This window comes from Panthera leo, chromosome A1 (assembly GCF_018350215.1).
Source record: "Panthera leo isolate Ple1 chromosome A1, P.leo_Ple1_pat1.1, whole genome shotgun sequence".
Lineage (NCBI taxonomy): Eukaryota > Metazoa > Chordata > Mammalia > Carnivora > Felidae > Panthera > Panthera leo.
This window is the reverse complement of record NC_056679.1, coordinates 4,458,127-4,475,016: the sequence shown is the minus strand read 5'-3', so window position 1 is coordinate 4,475,016 and position 16,890 is coordinate 4,458,127. Positions and strand designations below refer to the sequence as shown.

General features: G+C 45.3%; 1 protein-coding gene across 9 annotated transcripts in view; it reads left to right on the top strand.

Annotated features, from left to right (window-relative positions):
- SPATA13 (spermatogenesis associated 13) overlaps positions 1 to 16,890 on the top strand; it is an 81,798-nt gene that overhangs the window by 39,373 nt on the left and 25,535 nt on the right. Inside the window, exon 1 of one of the 9 annotated variants that reach the window (XM_042932370.1) lies at positions 311 to 423. The exons of 7 other annotated variants lie outside the window; for them this stretch is intronic. Coding sequence is in view for 1 of the 2 variants with exons in the window: in XM_042932049.1 (XP_042787983.1) it covers positions 10,264 to 10,318 (55 nt within the window). In the remaining variant the exon portion in view is untranslated. Of the gene's footprint in view, positions 1 to 310; positions 424 to 9,877; positions 10,319 to 16,890 lie in introns of those variants that run through there. One more of the 9 variants, XM_042932049.1, reaches the window with a different exon arrangement.

The window sequence follows — 16,890 nt, the reverse complement described above, 5'->3', positions numbered from 1 at the left end:
TTGGTTTAGGAGATCCCTCCTTTGTATACATTTAGCAAACGTGTGTGATGATGTGAGATACGTCCGTCTCCATCTGTGTATCCGTATCTACGCCCCGTGATGAGTGAAGCACCGTGCCGGGGGCTGGGTGGTCCGGAGGAAGCCAGAGACCGTTCTCACGGAACCTCCAGTAGGGCGTGGGGACTTGTCAAGCCGCTGCAAGGATCAGGGAGCCAAGTGTGAAGAGAGAGCATGCATATCAGATGTGGGGAGCCCGGGACTTCCTGGAGGAAATGATACGAACGTTGAGATGTTGTTACTGAACCGGCGGGTCGGCTCCTTGGGGAGTAAGAGACCGAATACACCAGGTGGAGTTGCCTCACGAGGTAACTTTGTTGAGGAGAACACAGGATCACTTCCAAAGCCACGACTCCCCACACAGGGGTAAGCAGGCTCCTTCTGTTGGGCTTGGGGACGAATATTGAAAGGCGGCGGCCTCAGCATAAAGGGACAGGCATAAAGGTGCACGTGCGCACTCAGAAAACGCGCCGGTACGTGCGTTGTATGTTATGCTAAGGAAACTTATGCCCCTCCCAGGGCAGGGAGGTAACTGCGGGGCGCTTTAGGACTCGTGTGTGCAGCCGCAGTCCTGGTGGGGTGGGGGTCATACTCAGAATGTTTCTTTTTCTGTTCCAGCAATTAGCTAGCTGGTCTCTAAAAGAGAAAACTGATAGTTAGGCAGGGGCTTCTAGGACTTGCCCGGGTTCCGGGAGCCCTGCAGGTAACAACGTGTGAAGGGTGAATGGGAGTTAGATTAGGTTTGTTGTCGGGGAAGGTATATTCCAGGCAGAGGGAACAGCGTTTACGAAGGGTGGAAGCCAGAGAAGGGAGAGCACGTTTGAGAAACTGAGGTTGGGCTTGCCCAACAGAAACTTTCTCACCCCATCCACAGGCTTCTCAGACTCAGGGTGTTCTTCAGATTCAGACTGATGCCTGCAGGGTCCTGAGGGCTTGCCTTGTTAGGCTACTCCTGCCTACTGTTTGAGTTATTTCCCTACCAGGAGTCAAGGGCATGCCTCCAAACCCACTTAAGGCAACTGTGTTTATTATTTTAATTCTAGATCTAACTTAGGTATATAAACAAGTGAAATGTAAGACTGAAGAGACTCACATGTATGAAAGCTAAATTGAATACTTAGTAGAGATTCAATAAAGGTGAATTGCCAAAAACTTATTTCCTGTCCGAATTACATGAGAATTGATAGCTGTAAAACGTGAAAAATCAAGACATCTGTACTCAGAAGTCTTCACGGGCATCTCTGGTTATTACTGTACTTTGAAGAAACCAAAACTGGAATCACAGTTGACACATTCTGTGGTGACTTGTGCAGGAAAGAATGCGGACTTCCGGTCAGATGATCACACACCAAGACCTCTGGGCCTTTGTGATAACAAAGATGAATTCAATTGCACTTTTAGGTGCTTTAAGTCAAGTTCATGGCGTGCGTGCATGCGTAGTGTTTTTGACTTGGGGCTTTCGTGCAGTCCGACCGTTCGCGAGGGGGGACCTCTTCAGTAGGTGTCCCAGCTATGGCAAAAGGTGAGGGAAGGATTGAAGTGTTGAGAGAGGAGTCTAGACTAGAGATCAGAGGTCAGGACCTGCCCATTAGGGCCTCCAGGTGAGGGGATTAGACTAGCCCAAGGGCAAGTAGGAGCCACTGGGGTTTTAAGTGGAGTGAGGTGATCAGATTGGCATTTTAGAGGCAGGGGCTGGCTAGACCGTGTCCTCTCTGGAGACCGGAGGAGTGTGTTGCTAGGTCAAGTGGCCTGAGCCCTGATCTCAGAACATGAACGTAGTCCTGGAGAAACGAAAACCTGGAGGTCAGGCCAGTTGGATGTTTTGGGTGCTGAGGAGTATAGGGTGATGGGGAGTGTAGGAGAAGAGCACATGCGTGGGGGGCCGGGTTCCGTCCCGGACACGTTGAATTGGAGGCACAGGTGGGACAGCTAAGTGATGTCCTCACCATGCCCTTCATCGTGAAGGTCTGATACTGAGGAGGGGGAGCCAGGAGGGAAGTAAAGACGTGACAGTCGGCAGTAAATGAATGGCTGTTCTTCAGCTGTGGGAGGCAATGTTATCATCCGAGATGGGCGTGTGAAAAATGAGGAGACGATCAGCAACATCTGGGGACCAGTAAAGGAAAAAAAATCCACAAAGAAGATAGGAAAGGAATGGCCGGACAGGTCAGTGGTGTCCCAGATGTCAGAGGAAGACTGGCGTCAGGGACAGAGTGGTTAACACTGTCACATGTATCCAGAGTGAAGTTGGATACCCTGAAAAATACCCCTTGGATTAGCGGTAAGGAGGACCGAGCTGACCTTGATTGAAAAAGGCAGCTTGAGTTCGCCAGGAGGGCAGAGCCAGAATGCTGCGAGAGGGCGCCTACAAGGCTGTGGGGGATGTGAAGACTTTAAGTTTTAGCGCAGAGGCATTTTATCTGTTGTCTTTCTCATTTCTCCTAAATGCCGGGACTAATGAAAAGAACTTTTGTCTTGCTACCTTATTAAAAAATTATTTTGGCTTTACATTGCAGCATCTGAAAGCTCATTGATACAGATGTGTCCATGTTTATTTTTACTAAATGTTTCTGAAAGGAATAGTAATGTTAAATATGCACCACGAGTTCCATTCCTTGACTTAGGGTTATGAGGGTAATATCCCAACATTAAGGAGGCGGAGGAAATTTAAGCATAAGGGTTTATGCCATTTTAACTCTTGATTTTTTTAATTAAATAAGTTGTAGGAAAATAAGCAATTTTTTAGAAAAGTCTGCGATGAAGTTAGTAAACTTATTGAAACCCTTTGATGTATTCTTTTACTTGGCCAAAACAAAGAAAATACATTTTTTTCCTTTGCCTTAGTTTGTTGTTGTTGATCCTACTTCTGATTTGTTATTCTAATAATTGTTATGAAAGTTCATTTTCTCGTTGACAGATCTTTAGGTCCAAAAACAGATTTGAAGCCCAGTCCTCTGTTGACTAGCTATGTGACCTTAACCTCAAAGTCTTAATGTCCTCGTTTGTGAAAGGAAATATTAACGTTCTGTGCCCCACAGATGTGTGAGGATGACTCAGCGTGCAGTAGACATGTAGCAAATCTTAGCGTTCATGTGAAGAAATAGAGGACCTTACACAGGACAATGGCAGTGAGGACTGTCGGGCCATGTCTAGAGCCAGACCTCTGAGTCACTTACTCAACTGCACTAGGCAGCAGTTTAACCTTAGACAGCTCTCTTCGTCCAAGAGTAAAGCCCTAGAGTACTGGGAGTCTTTATGGAACAGTATTCTGTTTAATTATGATCCAAATACGGGTTAAGCAAATTTCAAAGGCATACACTCCGGTTATTAGCAAAAGAAAAAACTCTGCTGAGTTTTTTTCTGTTGATTCTCTTGACCCAAGATTTCACGCATTATCTAAAGATGTCCCAAAGTGTCACTCAGAGACTCCACTGAGCTTTTCGTTAAAGCAGAAGAAAAAAAGAAAATAGCCGGCGTTAAGATGCGTGTGATGCCTTAAAATTATTATAGCCACACCATTACACTTTTTTGTCTGATCTCTTCTTGTTTGGATTATCTCTTTATGCATCTGCTTTTCAGAAGTTTTCTTTCAATAATGAATCAGAGAGAAAATACAGCATCAGATCTTGCTTGCTTCGTACCTATTGAGAGTAATTTGAACGGTTCTTGGGAGTGCAGGCTGGAGTATTGGTGATGTAGAGTTTGGTTGTCAGGTGCGGACGTCCTGAGTCCGGTCCAGGTCTCTTTTCCCTTCCCCGTCCTGCTTTTATACTCTACTACCAGGGGACACTAGGCTCTGCTTGTATTTATTTGTGAAACCAGATGACTCAGCTCACTTGTCTTTAGGCACGTACTTGCAGTAAGAATGTTTTCCTGCCTGCTAACACCGAGCGCGTTGAGATCACTCTCTTCGGACCACGCTGTGAGACAGTGTGGATTCCACAGTCAGAGGAATTTAGAAATTATTCCGTATACAGGAACAAGTATTACAAACATGGACAGCAGCGCCTTGAACCGTAGTGCCTGCGTGTTTTTAGAGATGCTGTTAGCTCCAGTAGCAGTTATCTGAGCTGGCATTTCATGCCTTATCATTGCCTATCATCAAGATTGTTTTTAAAGGAACATAGCGTTCTAGTCTCTGTCTCAGAAAAATCAAGTGTTTAACATTTTGCCAGCAAACCCTTGAAATTGTTATGATCTTAACAGTTAAAAAAAACATTCTCAGTTCTAAAACTTAGATTTGTTTAAATTTCTCTAGAATGAAAAAAAAGTAAAATGTCTCAAAATATCATGTGTCTAATACAGGTTTCAGCAATTGGATTTTAAAAGTAAAAGAAAGAATATTAAAAGTCATGGAAGGAGAGCCAAGAAATCTAAACATCTAGCAGACAACCACACCGTGTCCGTACTCTGTTCATGTTCCTGTTCTTCCAGACGAATCCAAGGCTTAAAACTATTCAGGACTTTTTCCCTCACTCAGCTAAGCAGGATTTCAGTTGTAAGTAGGGTAGCTGGCACTCAGACCAGATCAGGTTGTCTTGAAAGCCCAGGTTCCTGCCATCCTACTCCCTGTCTCCTGGTGCTGTGCTTTTCCATCACAAAACAAACAAACAAAAAAAAAAATGATTTTTTTTATCTGCACATTATACCTGTGTGTTGGCACTTAATTAAGACCATGCCCTAATAATTGCCTTTTATTGAAACAAAAGAAGAAAGTGAAATTCCTCTAGTATCTATTTTGCTCTTATAACGTTTGAAACATGCTCAGTCTTAAGGATGTGAAGACAAACACGTAAATACAGAAAAGACCTGAAATGTGTGCTAGGTCCTGAAGGATGAAAAATCTGCGTGCTGCTTCCAGAAGACAGGAGAAGCAGAGGTCTTAAAATTAAGACGTTACCTTTACTTTTAAAGGGCAATTTGTTAGGGACATCTGGATGGCTCGGTTGGTTAAGCATCTGACTCTTGATTTCGGCTGAGGTCATGATCTCTTGGTTTGCGAGATCGAGCCCGTGTGAGAGCACAGAGCCTGCTTGGGATTATCTCTCTCTCTTTCTGCCTCTCCCCTGCTCACTGTCACGTGCATGGGTTCTCTCTCTCTTTCTCAAATAAACTTAAGAAAAGAAAAAAAGAAAGGGCAATATTTTATTTGTTTCTCAGTGAGTCCAAATGTTGTAATAAACATTTACGCTGGGAACAGCGTCTTTTTTGGAGAGGTTGGGGCATGGAGTAGAGGCAAATGGGAGGGTTTATTTAAGCCACTGAGGACAAATTTTCCATCATCTTGCGTGTTCAAGTCTACATTACCCCAGATTAAAAAGCATTAGCTTTGAAGACACAAAGAGAGGCACGTTTTCTTCCTCTGTATTGTCAAGTGTGCACTGAATGGTTCTCACCCAGCATGTTCTTGTAACTCAGGCTCCATTTCCTGTGTGCTCTGTGTGACTGGGTCCTCCCCTTCTGTGGTGAGGAGTCTGGCTGCTGAATGATGTTTCGGTGAGATCTAAATTGAGCCTGCCTTAGCCGTACATGAGCAAACAGCATACTGAAACTGTTTGGAGCTGTACATCAGTATGTTCTAGAAAATGTTGTATGTTATGCTGGATGTCTGTTATATTTTTTTATATTTCTCTGAAAAATAGCATAACTTCTGTAAATTAATAATATTTCCTGTTTTTAATCCATTCAGAATAAAGGGATCACTCTGGATACTCGGTTATATATGCTAGTGGACAAGGGAGCATTGGTTTCAATAACTGATAGCAAATGGGCAAATTATTTCCTGTAAAGGAATCCCGCCTTCCAGCGTTAGGAACTGCAGCCCCATATCAGCAGTGGAGGAGAGCGAGTGAGTGTGTACATAGAACTCATGCTGCATTACTCTTGATTCTGGGTAGTCGTTGCTCATACGGGAGTTTGGACCGTACCTCGGTCCAGCCAGACGTAGGAACTTTCTTGGTTCTTGGCTGATGTGGCAGCCATCCTTGAGCCCATTTCTAAAATTGACAGTATTGTCGTGCCGAAGGGTAGTGTTACTCTGTCCTCTGGGGCCTCCTACTATTTTGTGCCTGTCCTGTAGCTCTTGGTAATAGGGCCGTATCTAAACCTTGGGGGGACATAAAGTTGCCGGGATGTCCCTAGTTTCAGAATACCTCTGCACCTGCAGGACGGCAGCTGCCTTGGTGAAGCAACGGCTGGGAACCTCTGAGTCGAAACCAATGCTGGTCAGCTTTCTGTACAAGTCAGAAGGTGGCCACATAAGAAAATCTGTACCATATAGTACTGAAAATAAAAAGACACCAGAAATTCAGAGCTAAATGGAACCTTAACAGCCATCGAGTCAATCTTGGAAAAGAGTCCTGGAGAAGCAAAGAGGAGACCACTGGTGTGAGTTTGAGGTCTCACTACTAATTTACCCCGACAGTTTTATGGCATTTCCTTTTCACGTATGTATGTGTGTGTGAATATCTATGGGTCTTAAGACCGCTTTGCCAAAAATCACCTTTATTTCTACATCCATACAACAAAAATCATCAGAACATTCCTTCTGTTTTCAACTTTTGTTTTATCTTCATTGATTTCTAAATATTTGATATTAATATATAATTTAAATTTCTCTACTGCCTTGTGGGACTGATCCCTTGCTTAATTCTTTTAAGGTTGCCAGTAATCAATGTTGGTAATGTCTCAGTCCTGATCACGTGATGTAGTGGAATCATATCCAAAGACAATAGATTAATGGGTGTGTTGGGACAGGGGTGGAGTTTAAGATTTTTTTCAACTATATTTAAGGTCTTTGTTGTAGTATTCTTATTGATCTTGTAAATATAGGCTTTAATCACTAAAAGAAAAATGTTAGGCTAAAAGTCAAACCTATGTATTTTTTCTTCCAAAAATATCTTAGAAGGGTTGTTGGGTCAGTGTCCTTTGATGAGATGCCTCATTTAAATACAGTTTTTGTTTGTTTACTTTTTCCCTTTTTTTGTCTTTATTTTGTTTTGGATGTGCAGTAAAGTAAGTTTACTTAGTATAAATGCCTTTAATTTAAGGTCTGAAAACTCCCAGGGATCTTAGTGTAATGCCTTGACCCCATTTCTGGATTTGGAAAGAGTCCTTGGGATATCAGAGCTGTCCTCTTACAGTGAAAAGTGACAGTGGGCACACAGTCCCTTAGGACAATACCAAGGAAATACAGCCAAGAGATCTTTTTCTTGACAGCTTGTAATTTTAACCAACCAACGAGACAAATGAACCCCAAATTTAAGGAAACAAAAACACTCTGGATTTTATTTGCCTCCTGCTGGAATTTAAACTTTGTTAGAAGGGATACCCATCAGAATTAATTCCAACTTTTCACCGCTTGCTATCTCCTTATTCAGCATTTTGCCTCTTTGTTCTAACTAAAACCACATCTACCCATTCATTCCATGGGCGTCATTAGTTTCTGAATAGATTTTTAAAAAAGCACAGTAGCATTCAAGATGTTGCTGCAGAGGAAAGAGTTTCTTGAATTGCCCGAAACAACACTTCTCAAACCTGAATGTTTATTGGAATGGCCCGGACCTTGTTAAAATGCAGATTCTGATTCCACAGATAGGGCTGGGGCCCAAGAGTCTTCCTTTCTAACCAGCTGCCAGGTCATGCCAGTGCTGTGGGTCCATGGACCACATGCGAGTAGCCAGGCCCTGGCACATTTTTTGGGAGGGTTAATAATATGTGTTACTATAAAAAGAGAATTTTGTGACCAAATAAGATGAGGAAAGTCTATGTTAAAGTAACACCGATGTCATTATTTGGACTTCTGGGAGCCTGTGGCTCCTAAGGTATCATCGTACATTTCCGAGAGGTAGACATTTTTTTCGTGAACCATACTATGCAACTAGTATTCCTTGTGGCATATAGGAAATTTACTTATAGAGAGGGTCTGTTCTGAAAAACAATTGCAAAGAGTCTCTTGAGTTTGTAATTTAATTTAGTGCCTTCTTTTTATTTTTTTTTTCAACTTTTTTTTTTTTAACGTTTATTTATTTTTGAGACAGAGAGAGACAGAGCATGAACGGGGGAGGGTCAGAGAGAGAGACACACAGAATCTGAAACAGGCTCCAGGCTCTGAGCAGTCAGCACAGAGCCTGACGCGGGGCTCGAACTCACGGACCGCGAGATCATGACGTGAGCTGAAGTCGGACGCTTAACCGACTGAGCCCCCCAGGCGCCCCTAGTGCCTTCTTTTTAAAGAATGGAGAGGCCCCTTTTGCATGAGCTACTTTATTAATCCTTTAAAAAATTTGACTCTCTTAAATCATTTTTTAAAAATGTTTGTTTATTTTGAGAGAGATAGAGTATGAGTGGGGGAAGGGCAGAGAGCAAGAGGGAGACAGAGATTCCCAAGGAGGCTCCACACTGACAGACATGGAGCTCAAACCCACAAACCATGAGATCATGACCTCAGCCGAAATCAAGAGTCGGACGCTCAACCTATTGAGCCATCCAGAAGCCCCACTCATAAATCATTTTCTAAAAATATTTGCAATGGGAAGATTTGAAGCCAATCTGGTGTGTGTGTGTGTGTGTGTGTGTGTGTGTGTGTGTGTGTGTGTTTGCATGCATTTCACCTTTGTTGTGGATTATTGAAGCTGTGAGTTCCCCAGAAAATTTTCTTTAGCTGGATTTAAGGGTGGGATGCATCGAGTCAGTATAAATAGCCACAAATACTTAAGAACAGTCTACAATATGGCACATAGTCAACATGGATAATGTAACTAATCACATTATTTGCCTGGTGAGTTCATGCTGTGGATTCTATGGGGACTGGCACCTTTTGGTGGACCTCGGGCTTTTGGAGTTGTGGCAGCATGACTGGTGACATTTGCTAATTCCTAGTGCAGTGCCAGCAATGTTCTCAGCACTCTATAAGATGTTCTCGGTAACCCTAAGGGGATTATTGGCGCCCCAGTCATACCCCTTCTACAGACCAGAAACTGAACTCTTTAGAGACTTAGAAACTTTTCCTCATGTAGTTTGGTAGAGCAGATTTTAAACCCAGCTGCTCTGACCCCCATCAGTGTAAAACATGCATTTACTAACAAGCACTGTTATTTTTTTTAACCACCTTTTATTGAGGGATGACCATGTGATCACTACTTTGCATATATTATATCTCATTGTTCATCAAGTTAAAAAAGCAGTGTCTTCCTGTCATGAAGAAATTGAAGGAAGTGTATGTACTGTTTGTTAACGATCATTGTTTCACAATAAAAGAAAGACTTGCTCATTGTACATAACTTGGAAAATGGTGAAGAGTACGGGGAAATAAATGAGCTGTATGTCATCTAGAGAGATGCTTTAAGAAAAGCAGTTCTCTTCATTATTTAGGACATACATTTTATGTAGTGAAAGATGTACATATTACTCTCACATAGTAGGGTGTGCACATATTTACCTATATATTTTTTGAGCAAAATTCTTCCTTTAATGTGATTTCATCAATTACAGTTAACATCATGACTCAAATTTTTGTTATAAAATGCTAACTACATTTTTTAACTTAGCAACCTCCCTGCTTTTTTCCCTGTGAAATGGATACCTTTTTAAAAGCTCTCTGAGGGGCGCCTGGGTGGCTCCGTCGGTTAAGCGGCCGACTTCGGCTCAGGTCATGATCTCACGGTCCATGAGTTCGAGCCCCGCGTCGGGCTCTGTGCTGACAGCTCAGAGCCTGGAGCCTGTTTCAGATTCTGTGTCTCCCTCTCTCTGCCCCTCCCCCATTCATGCTCTGTCTCTCTCTGTCTCAAAAATAAATAAACGTTAAAAAAAATTTAAAAAAAAAAAAAAGCTCTCTGAAAGTCCAACTTGGGCTTTGGGATTGTGATTAAAAGCAGCAAACGCACTTCTCCTACCTTCATTGACGGCCCTTGACCACACCTGCTAGGCTCGTGAGTGTGTGTGTGGGTTTGGTATGCGGAGGCTTTGCTTGAGTTTAGAACTTCCTCCCTGACGTCCGCGGGCCGCCTGGTGCCGCTGACCTTAGCAGCCCTGAGCAACGAGCGAGCTGTCCGCTTCTAGGCAGGCTCCAGCCGGGAGTGTGCACAGCGTCAAAGCAGTGAATAAGCGATTTCTGCGGTTTCCGTAGCCGAGAGCCTGTGTGATTCTCCGTGATGCCCAGTCGCACCCCGGTCCCGCTCTGAATGTGGCTGTTTTTCAAAGAGAAGGATGGTAGCTAGAGGGGAAATAGCAAGATTCTGGAGTCTGGAAAGCCTTCACATGGGTATGTGTGCGCAGAATGAATTATTATATCGTGCCAATGTTGCTGATTCCAGTCTGTTTCTGTCCAAGTTACAGTGCTTTCTGTCTGCTGCTGCTTGTCGGTGCGAGTGTGTCTGTGAAAGCTCATTCGTCCTAGTGCAGCGTCTGAGGGCACTCTTAATTGTGGATGTAGTAAATCAAAGAAAGAAAGGCTTTGTTTATGGTATAGCAGTTCGTGTGAAATAGACAAAAAGAAGCAAGCGTCCTGGATGAGTTATGGCTCTGGTTTTTATCGTTCTGGTTTTGGCTCGTATTACGTGAAATTGGGAGCTTATTGTCGGGCTGTCTGTAAAAATGTTCCTTGCTAACTTGGGGCGTGTAAGGCTACGAATTGATTTCTGAGAAAGACTGTTTACTGTTTTCAAAAGTGATAATGCCCCATGTTCTGTGACTGCACTGTTCTCCCTCTTTTTGGTATTTTTGTGAATGTTGTCAACTAAAGCAGTTCCTACTTAAATGTGAAGGAACTGTGGTACTCTCACACTAGAAAGTTACAGATTGTAGTCTTTAAAAGGAGTAAGAAAAAACCAAGAATTTTAGCCATCTGCTACGATGTGGATACAATAGGATGCTTTTGAAAGTCTTGCCTCTGTTTTTGCCTGAAATCAATGCCAGTAACTCAGCATGGAATGGAAGAATTGTGGTTGACAGCTCGAAGGCAGCCTCGGGCCTCGCTGGGGCAAGACCATTGGAGTTTGTGCTTCGTCTCGTTGTGATGGGTTTTCTGTGCTGGCTCAGAGCAGACAGGGATGTGGTTATGGCTTCTATGTCTGGAGATTAAAAAAAAACAAGACCAACCGTGTACTCTGCTTCACCAAAAAGCTGCCCACTGATCACTGCATTCAGAGCACAGACCTGCCTACCAGTTGGCCGTGCTGGTCAGCTTGAGCAGCCGGGCACCACGGTCCCATGCCTGACATGGCCCAAGGGGGCTGGAGTAGAGACCAGAGGGGAGCTGGCCGCCCCCCCTCCTCCTGAGCACCAGTGGGTGCATCTGTGTGTTTGTTCCAGCCAAGCCAGCCAAGCCATCGCGTGGGAGAGCAGAGGCGGCCGGGCGGTCAGTGATGGGAGCCCCTGCTGTCCCCTGCTCCTCCTCCCAGCATTCCTCCACTCCCCGGGCAAGATTCCCAGCCCTTCTTCCCACACTCATGCAAAGGCCAAGGGAAGGCCTGACCCAGCCTCTCGCTTTGGGTGGAATGCTCTCGATGTAGCTGAAGAGAGGCAGCGGGGCAGAATCTTCTGTGCAAGGCTCTGCACCCTCCCCCCCGCCTGTGTTCCGCTGGGGCTCCCTCGCTCCTGCCCTACCTCCACAGGTGGCTCTGTTCCTTTGACGAGCCTGACTGCAAAGAAAAGGAAGGAACTCTCTCTAACTGGGAACGCCAGTTCTGTAGAAATCGTCCCTTTTCCTGCTCTGAATGTTTACTGGTTCAGTGTTCCAAAGACTTCTTCATATACTCAGAATACTATGCGTGTGTGTGTGTGTGCAGGAAATGATAGCAAACACAGTATTTAGTCAACTTTAAATGATATGCCAGCATAAGATAAAGTATGGAGTTTGCTAAATTGTGGGTTCTATTTTATTTGAGCACCCTGATTGGTCAGGGGCCAGGGGAGGGGCGGGGGGACCCTGAGGGACAGCCTGATGACTCTCCTCTCTGGAGGAAGCTCCTGCCGGGGACAGGCAGGGGGAAGGTGGGTGCTGGGGAGGATGGGCCACCAGGTCGTGGTCCTGTCCACGTGAGCTAAGTGAGGCCAGCACTGTGGCAGGTGTGTAGCAAGATTGTTTTAGAGCCAGACAGACCTGGGTTTGAATTCCAGCCCCACCATTTGGGAGCAGATACTTAACCTCTTTAAGCCACAATTTCCTGCTCTATAAATGAACAGTAATAATTCCAAGATGCTTATCAGGCTTGACTGAGATGATTTATAGTAAGTGTTTAGCGCAGTGCCTGGTACACGCTAAGAGTTCATTCCAAGGATGTGGTGAAACCAGGCAGGTTCCTGCTCAGGATTTGTGCAGCCAGCCAAGAAGCAGCCATCAGGAGCTGGCAGGGGTGGTGAGACCTAGCCCAGAGAGCTGTTGGGGGGGTAGGTAGCCAAGTGGGGGAGAGGAGCCCAGGACAGATCCACAGGTGGCAGCGTGGGGAGCCCTGGTCAGAACCAGAAACCCCAGGAGAAGCCGCAGCTTGCTAAGAGGACTCCCGGGGACAAGCCAGAAGTAAAAGCTGAGGGGTCGCGGTGAGACGGTGAGAAACGCAGAGCCTGAATCCCACATCTGAATTGGAGACAGGACAGAGGGCGAGCTTCCAGAACAGGCGGAAGCTGAGGACTCTCCAGCCACTGTGTTCTCAGGAGAGAGTGGAGGGGAGACGTCGGGGGCGTCGTCTTGGCCCAGACCCTCATATCTGAGGGCTCTAAATACCCACTTTGCGGATGAGCACAGGCGGACTTTTTTCTTAATGAGATAGGGCATATGTGACACAACTCTAGGGCAAGTTTTGACTTTAGATTGAGAAGCGGAAAGAGGATTCACGGGTAGTTTAAAGCAAAATTCACGAAACCGTTGGTAGAAACAAAATGCACTGTCGGGGGTTTGGTGTAAATGAAGCTCTGTTGTGGTGTAACTTATTCCCGTCACCGTCCTGGGCAGCAGAAGTCAGTGGTCCCAAGTTGAATCCACACAGAGAGCTGTATGCCGGGAGAATTACTTTCGAAAGACCCGTAGACGTTATAAAAGGTTTGCAGTGAAGGTCAGCATGTCCGTTTCTGGGATCCTGCTTGATCTTCCTGTCGATATGTTTAAAAGGCTCAAAAATACTATTTATGGAAAATGGGTTCCAAGTCTAGATTAGGCACAAAAGTGACTTTCATGACAATAACATTCTAAATTCCAGATATGAAAGATATTTCAAGGCTTTCATCCAGTCAAGTGACACTGACTAGTATGCATGTTTCTTTTCCCTAAAGAAAGTTAGTTCCCTGGGATAGGGGTTGGGCAGGGATAGACACATGAAGAGCAAACTAGAGTGTTGTAGCTAAACAGCTAAAATACAACTGTGTAAACGTGATGAATATTTTAGGAGGTGAGCTACCGTGCTTCTAGAGTATCACAGGCAGAGACTTACTGCGGGGGTCAGGGAATAATAGGAAAAAACTCTTGGAACCCATCACCAAGAAGTGGGAGCCGAGCAGCCTCAAAGGATGAGTCCGAATTCGATTGGCTCTTTGGGTGGGAATGCTGTTCCAGGTGGAGAGGTCAGCATGGACAAAGGGATTTTGTCCTTTTTTGTCAATACAGGGAACATTCAGGGGTACAAAGTAGCCAAAGCAGAGGTTTTCCCAACCAGTGAGATCCGAGCCCGTTGCCCTCCAAATCGCGTCTTGCTGTGTGGCTAGGCAACAGAACACATAGGTCCTAGAGCAGATCTCTGCGTGCGGGTTTAAGTAAGTCTGGCCTTAATTCCCATGGGTCCCACATTTAGCCAGACGTCAGAATCACTCAGTGTGCTTTTCGAAATGGATTCTCGGCAAACAGCTCCACTCTTTTTGAGAACTTGGTTCCATGGTCCAGCGTAGCACAGGAATCTTTATTCTAATACACATTCCCCATGTGATTGGGTGCCATCCACGCTGGGTGTGTGGGGGCCACTGAAGACGAATGGCCCTGGAAGTGGTGTACCATGTTTTGGCGTTGAAGGGCAGGGCCCCCGGGGCCTAGGTCATTTCCTCTCTGTGCATCTCTGCGGCTCGAGAGTCACTCCGGGTGCTCAGGCTTTTGGCCCAAACAGTAGTGGCTTTGTAAGAGCTGCTCACAGCCCTGAGCTGAGCGCAAGCTGCCTGCCTGGCTGCCTCCCTTGTGTTGGCCGTTTCCGTTTCTAACATGGGAAGTGAGACTGGCTTATCTCAAACCTGAGGAAGTCTGAGTGACCAGCAGGAGGTCTGCTAAAATATATGTCTGTAACAGATGATTCTAAGTGCAGGAATTTCCCTGCAGTCAGTCCAGTTTGGTGAGGGGAAATCCTCATGGAGCAGCCGCACGGGCAGGAAGAGGGACGGCCGGTAGGTACTCCAACGTTGGGAGTCAGGACATCGTGACGACAGCTAACGTGCGAATGACTCCATGCCACGTGCCTCATTGTGAAGCCCGCTGTGTTCGTTCTTCCCTTCCTTTTATTTGACAAAACCCTTCACCTGCTCCCCGCCATCTGCCCTCCCCACGAACCCGTGAGACACAAGAGGGGTGCCATTTTTCTCAGTTGCGGAAGAGAAAGCGAAGACTCAGACAGCTCAGGGCCTTTTTCTGTGTGGTCTTGCTGGACCCAAACCAAGGTCTTTGGACTCCCAGACCAATCTGCAATTCATCACTCTGCTCAAAAGCCCTTAAACATGTAAAAGTAAGCCAAGTGGGAGCAGACATGTTGCGGGTCCCGACAAAGGCTCCTACCAGGACACAGGCCTGTTTTCTGTGTGTGTAAATCAGACTTCTGTGGGAAATCCTTATCCTTTGGTGCATGTTACAAAGTAAAGTTTTCCATTGTTGGTGATACTTGATATTTCCTGTCATAACAAATTCACCTTTGGAGTCGGTGGCCAGGTTTCGTCCCTTCACCAGCGTAAAGTCTGAGTTCAGACAGAGGAATGTTTTCCTGAGGAATGTGGAAGCTGTTTATTGTTGGCCTTTTTTCAAAAAAATCTTATGTCATCCCTAATTGTATCGTCTCTAATTGTATTTGCAACGGTCCTGCTGACTTAAAAATAGTCTGTGCTCTATGACTTTGTGGCTCTGTCCGGTTGTTCTTGAAGCTGCCTCTGGCCAGGCTGCAAATGTGGCCCGGGGATGTTTCCTCAGGCAGCTGCTGCAGCCTGGAGAGGTGACCAGTTCCTTCAGGAAGTAAGCAGGCGTTTGGAGGGGAGAGAATTCAGAGCTGAATCCGAAGATCTGACTGTATAAGCGGAGCCACGGGAAGGAGGGGGCCCACGTGCAGTGCCTCGGTGACCCCAGATAACAGCAGCCTTTCCAGAAGGATGCTGACGATTCAACGAGAACGTTAAAAAATCATTTTATGCAGGTTTAGAATATTTACATATATTTACTCTATGGAAAGAGGTGTGTGGTTGTTTCAGAATTGGCCCTGGCCAGAGGTATGTGCCAAAACTCCGTAGGCAGAGCTTTTAGGTGATAAAGGAGGTTCTCCTTCGGTTTGGCCACACCTGTAAGAAGTGCTATGGAATGAGAACACCCCATCTCTGCTCTCGTATTATATCTAGGGCTTTGGGGTTTTAAATGATTTTTTAAATGTTTATTTATTTTGAGAAGGAGAGAGAACCTGAGCAGGGCGGGGCAGAGAGAGAGAGAGAGAGAGACAGAAAGAGAATCCCAAGCAGGCTCCTTGCTGTCAGCACAGAACCCAACGCAGGGCTCCAACCCATGAACCATGAGATCATACCTGAGCGGAAACCCAGAGCCGGACAGTGAACCGACTGAGCCACCCAGGCGCCCCGTGGGCTTTGGGGTTTTAAAAGTGATTTTCATTCTCAACAGTCTTTGCTGTGTGCTTACAGGATTGTTTTCAAAAAATGGCTTTTCCACACCTATATATTCAACAGAAGAGATACATTTGGCAAGGATGTGGGGAAACTGGAACCCCGTGCACTGTTGTTGAGAATATACAGTGGTACAGCCACTACGGAAAACAGGATGGGAGTTCGAAAAAGGTTAAAATGGAATTACCGCCTAACCCAGCGATCCCACTTCTGGGTATATATCCAAAAGAAGTCAAAGCAGTATCTCAAAGAGACATTTGCATACCCACGCTCATCGCAGCATTACTTCCAAGAGCCAAGAGCTGGGAGCAACCCGAGTGTCCCGTCAGTAGGTGCACGGGTGTAGAAAACACAGTGTATGTGTACAATGGAATATTGTTCCACCTTTAAAAGGAAGGAAGTTCTGATACGTTCCGCTACACGGGTGAACCCTGTGGACATTGTGCTAAGTGAAATTAAGCAAGCTACAAAAGGGCCAATAGTGTATGACTCCACTTACAATGAAGTATCTAAAGTAGTCCAAATCAAAGAAACAGAAAGTGGGAAGGTGGCTGCCAAGGAAGGGGGGAGAATCCGTTATTGGTGGGTATAAGGTTGAGGTTTTGCAAGATGAAAAAGTTCTGGAGATCTGTTTACAACAATGTGAATACACTTAATAATATTGAACTGTACCCTTAAAATGGCCAAGATGGCTAATTTAATGGTACGTGGTTTCTTACCACAATAGAAAGGGAGAAAGGAAGACACTGAATGTACTCTTATTACTAGAACATATTTATTTCTCCTAATGGTGCCGAGGTACATGTTGAGAATTTATAGCAGCTCCCCATCATGCAAAATTCCCCTAAATAGACAGCCATTATGACTAACCTTCATCTGTAGTTGAAGATTTTGAAGGCGGTAAGTTAAATGAGACCACATTCACCTGGTGAGGAGGTGCTCCCGCAGCGTGAAGAAACCTGCGGTCCACTTGGGCGGTGGTGCAGACCT